At 40.0% G+C, this 5,218-nt stretch overlaps 1 protein-coding gene across 1 annotated transcript; it reads left to right on the top strand.

Moving 5' to 3' along the window:
* Positions 1-210: 210 nt before the first annotated feature.
* foxf2a (forkhead box F2a) lies at positions 211-4,878 on the top strand. The gene is made up of 2 exons (XM_046850774.1): positions 211-1,464; positions 4,055-4,878. The coding sequence occupies exons 1-2, from the start codon at positions 480-482 to the stop codon at positions 4,243-4,245; spliced, it is 1,176 nt and encodes a 391-aa protein (XP_046706730.1). The 5' UTR covers positions 211-479; the 3' UTR covers positions 4,246-4,878.
* Positions 4,879-5,218: the final 340 nt, after the last annotated feature.

Genomic DNA, 5,218 nt, shown 5'->3' with positions numbered 1-5,218 from the left:
ACCCGTGATGAACGGCGTGATCGCGTGTATCGAGCTCATGCGCTGTGACTCTGCACAAACTCCTGCTGCTCTGATCGATGGACGCTGGCCAGACAGGGAGGAAAGAGTGGGGTGGGTCTGTGTAGGGGGGAGAGAGAGAGAGAGAGAGAGAGAGAGAGAGAGAGAGAGAGAGAGAGAGAGAGAGAGATTTACGGATTGATAGGTGGTCTCGTTTTGTTTGGCCACACAGCTCAGATGCGTGAGAGAGTTTCCTTCTTCTCTTTAAGGATTCAGTCATCGCCATGGCCACCGGGAGACCGAGCAGGAGTCTCTGCCTCGGCGACACGTAGTGCAGCTGGTGGCGTGGAGGAGAGGAAGAAAAAGATCTGAAATCCAAAACACTGGACTGATTTCCATCAAATAAAATCCGTCTGGGCTCTTCTTTTTTTTCCCTTTTGAATTATTTATTAGTATTGTTTTATTTCACCAAGGGGGCAGGGATGACGACCGAAACCGGACAGCAGCAGTTGGACTCGCCGCCGACCCTGCGCTCCAGCCCGGTTCACGCCGCGCACCAGAGTTCGCGCACGGTTCTGGAGAGCACCAGCGCCACAACCGCATCCAAAAGCAAAAAATCCAACTCGGGCATGAGGCGCCCTGAGAAACCACCCTACTCATACATTGCCCTCATCGTGATGGCCATCCAGAGCTCACCGACCAAAAGACTGACCCTGAGCGAGATCTACCAGTTTCTGCAGGCCCGTTTCCCGTTTTTCCGCGGCTCCTACCAAGGCTGGAAAAACTCTGTAAGGCACAACTTATCTCTCAACGAGTGCTTCATCAAGCTTCCCAAAGGTCTCGGGCGGCCCGGTAAGGGTCACTACTGGACCATCGATCCTGGCAGTGAGTTCATGTTCGAAGAGGGCTCGTTCCGGAGGCGCCCACGGGGTTTCCGTAGAAAGTGCCAAACTCTGAAGCCCATGTACCGTATGATGAACGGGCTCGGCTTCGGCGCTTCCGTGCTGCCGCAGAACTTCGACTTCCAGCCGCCGCCGGCGCCGTTGGCGTGCCACGCGGGCGGCTACAACCTGGACGCGATGGCGAGCGGCGCGTACGACGGTCTCGGCGCTGCCTCCGCTCACCACGTGCCGAGCCCGGGCTCCGCGTACATGTCCCCGGCGTGCCAGGTAACCTCGAGCGGCGGAGACTACGCGCACGACAGCACCGCCAACAGCGTCGGGAGCGGCAGCAGCCCGCTGCATTCAACGCCGTCCATGAGCGGACCTCTGGACTGTCCATCCCCGTACACCGCCGCCACCGCGCACTGGCCTTCCTCCGCCGTGTCGCCCTACATCAAGCAGTCTCCCCTGGCTGCAGGCAGCCCGACATCCTCCTCATCCTCCGCGTTACACTCCGGAGTGGCGCCATACGCCCTGGAACAGAGCTACCTGCACCATGGAGCCAGAGACACTGCAGATATCACAGGTAGGGTTTCATTTCCTCCTCAAAAAATCCCGTCAAATCTCCATATCTACATGAAGACAAAGTCTCAAACCTCACGGTTTATTATTAAATCGAATTATGATCAGAATAAACTTCATATTTTGTTTTAATACGAATTATTAAATGATCATCAAATGTAAATTTGCATTTGATGGTCAATTATTTGTGAATTCCTATTAAAATAAATAACTAGAAGACTGAGGGATGCCCGGATTTGTTATTTTCTTTTTATTAAAAAAAAATTATTTTGTGTAATTTTTTTTACCATAAAATTAAAGGGAACGAAAAAAAAAAAAACATTATAAATGCCTTCCGAAAAACAACACAAATTAAACTGACTTTTAAATTTAGAATATATAAAATGAATTAAGTAAAAATCATTTTTAAAACCAAGATTTTCTTCCTCTCTATCTGCGAGTGTGTGTGTGTGTGTGTGTGTGTGTGTGTGTGTGTGTGTGTGTGTGTGTGTGTGTGTGTGTGTGTGTAACAAGACATTTGGTCTCAAAGGGCTTGTAGCCATGATATTAGTTCCTGAGCTAAAAAATTCAAGACAGAGATATCCTACAATAAAGAATAGACTTTCCTTTTTTTTTTTTTTTTTTTACCAGATCTACCTTTTGTATTTGATGATGACTGGAATATTACATTTTCAATTAACATTATACACTTAGAAAATATAATCAGATTAAATGATCAGTTTGAGACATAATCATGATTGGGAAACTAGCAATGATTTTTTATACGTTGTGCTAAAATTTGCTCGCTTGATGACATTTGCTTCGACCTCTTTAGTGAGCACTTAGGTATTTTCTGATAATAGCCTTCCTCACCATCCTTTATTAACCCCCAACCCTCAGGGTTATAAAAACACTGCTTTATCCAAGCAAATCAGGGGCTAAAAGCCCAGCAGCGAAGCAGGCTGAAGTGGATTTGACCTCCCGGGTGGTTGAAGGTTGCTCGATGGTGGGGTGATGGGGTTTTCCACTGGCTTAGGGTCCTGTTCAAATGTATATAAGGGATAATTTAACTATGTAAGGACACAAACACTAGTGTGGGCTCTGGAGGCCTTGTGTCTGAGCTTCTTAATGCCAAATAAGAGCTGCCAATCACTTGGAATGTTGTTTTATGAAAGTCAGGCCCAGTAAAGCCAGATAAACCATGTAGGGGGAAATAAAAACATAGCACCATGCAACGAACCATCACATAGGATCCAAAGTAAGGCATACACGATACAATAAAATACCATTATGCGATTTACACACAAAAACACTAAGAAATTCTGAAACAAAATCACTTTGTCTATATAGCATGTGATCAAAAAAGCAGTTAATCACACAATTATATTTTGAGATGTGGAGTTCAAGGAGACCAGGATTTCAAATACCAAAAGATCTTGAGATTGAGTGACAACCTACATCATAGTCAAAAGTTTAATCTTCTACATGTATAAGTAAATCATAAATCTATCTTTTTTTTATATATTGATTATGACGTTGGCTGCGGGGTAGAAAGCATGTCTAGCATCATTTTCTTTGTTCCATCTTGAACACACAAGCCATCAATTGAACAAATTATGCCGCAATAAGTCTTGAGCTACAGCAGAGCTCTGGGGAATGAATAATAAACAATGTCGAACATTGTCACGTAATTTAATAACATGTATATTAAACATTTTAAATAAATAAGCACGGTATGAATTCCTTGCTGACCCAAAACAGATATATTGATTGCATAACAAAACCATACTGGTGCAAATAGTATGGTTTTGTATTATAGCGTGTCTATATGTGTGTGTGTGTGTGTGTGTGTGTGTGTGTGTGTACTGTTCGTGTTTTCTTTTTCAGAGAGCCATAGGTTAATAAACCCAGTTTAACTAAAGACCTCTTCTTACCAACCACCTTCTTATCTTTATTTGTGAATACACTGCAAGATCTGAAGCTATTCCAATCTTAATAGCAATTATAATTATTTTATTAGATTTAAGTCCTGGTCATGATCCTAAAAACATTCCTGAATGCTGAAAATGAAAACTATAAGGGCTTTGAGTCTGGATTTGAGTTTCAAACCCCAAACAATAAAATGCTAATATTTCATCATCAATAATAATTTAAAAAACTCAATCAATTGATGAATCAATCTGTCAAAAAATAATAATCATAATTAAAAATCAATTAAAAGCAGCCCTTTTGCGCCTATATTTTTATTTTACCTGCACGGAAAAGTAAAAAAAAAAAAAAAAAGATAAATTAAAAAATTTAAAAATTAGAAAATAATAAATACATAAATAATAATAATAATAATAATAATAATAATAATAATAATAATACATTTGAGATAACTCACATATTACAGATTACTTTTCTATATTATGTATTCAATCATAAAATCTAAGCATGTTATTACAAATAAATATGATTTCTATTAACAATTCATTTATTTCTGTTGATTTATTTCGTTTGGTTTAAAATGGGATTATATTCAAATCTAAAGCTAAAACAGATCTATATATTTATTAATATTTTATGACGTGTGTGCAGTAATTGATCACATGATTGTGGGTTTTTGGTTGCAGTGGGAATTCCTCGTTATCAGTCTCATTCCTCTCCAGTATGCGACCGGAAGGACTTTCTGTTGAACTTTAACGGCATCGCCTCGTTTCACACGAGTGCTGGAGGATCTTACTACCACCACCATCACCACCACCATCACCACCAACTCCACCATCAGGGGATATGTCAAGACATCAAGCCGTGTGTGATGTAGACCAACAGGCAGGACACACCAGTGTGGAGACTGATATGTACAGTATGTATATGGACTTCTGAAATATAAATGATGGAAAACCATAACAGTGTTATAGTTATTACTAGTCTCACACACGCGCGAGCGCAAAGATGATGGTGGAAATGCTGCTCACTGACTTGTAAGAATGAAGTCAATTGTCTGAAACGCATAGCACTTCCAAGAGAAAAAGGAGAGAAATAAAAAGAGAGAGAGAGAGACTGAGGAATATAGTTCTCTCTGCAATTTCCAGGTTTCTTCTCTTGGAATATCCTATATATTGATTTTTTTTTGTTGTTGATTTTTTTGCAAGGCTGTAAATGATCACCAGTGACTGCACTTATTATCCTCCAGCAGTATGTTTCCAATCACTGTGTTCAAAATGTAACACAACCCGCAGGTGCTGTCGGGAGATTTCTGCCCCCCAATTCCCCCCACCCGCATTTTCTGTACATTTCAATAAAAGCTTAAATATGTAAAATAATAAAAATACAAACAAACAAAAAAATACTTATGGATGTCAAAGCTTTTCTTTTATTCGAGATGATCGATTGGGTTGGAGATGTTTCAATGGATCAGGAATGCTATTTTATTAAGTGGAGAAAATAAATAATTTGTTTGCTGTTTAAAGGTCAAATCATGGCTGATATACGTTTTTTCTTTTATTTCTTTATATATATATATATATATATATATATGTATATTTAGTCAAAAAATGTAAAAAGATCATTCTTGATCATTGTGTTTTATCTCCTAAAGGTTGGTGTTCCTGATTTGCTTTATGCGTTCAAATATAAATTCATATGAATTTGTTGATTTTACAGTTTGGTGGGTTTCCTAAAATTCATCCTTCAGAAACGCGCATTTGCTCGTCGTTCATTTTTAAACTGATATTTTAATTAATCATGTAAACACGTCTTTTTTTTATTATTAACGTTGATTGGATTACAATGGG

The sequence above is a fragment of the Silurus meridionalis genome, chromosome 6 (assembly GCF_014805685.1).
Source record: "Silurus meridionalis isolate SWU-2019-XX chromosome 6, ASM1480568v1, whole genome shotgun sequence".
Taxonomy (NCBI): domain Eukaryota; kingdom Metazoa; phylum Chordata; class Actinopteri; order Siluriformes; family Siluridae; genus Silurus; species Silurus meridionalis.
Note: the sequence above shows the minus strand (reverse complement) of the source record. Positions and strands in the feature narration are given on the sequence as shown.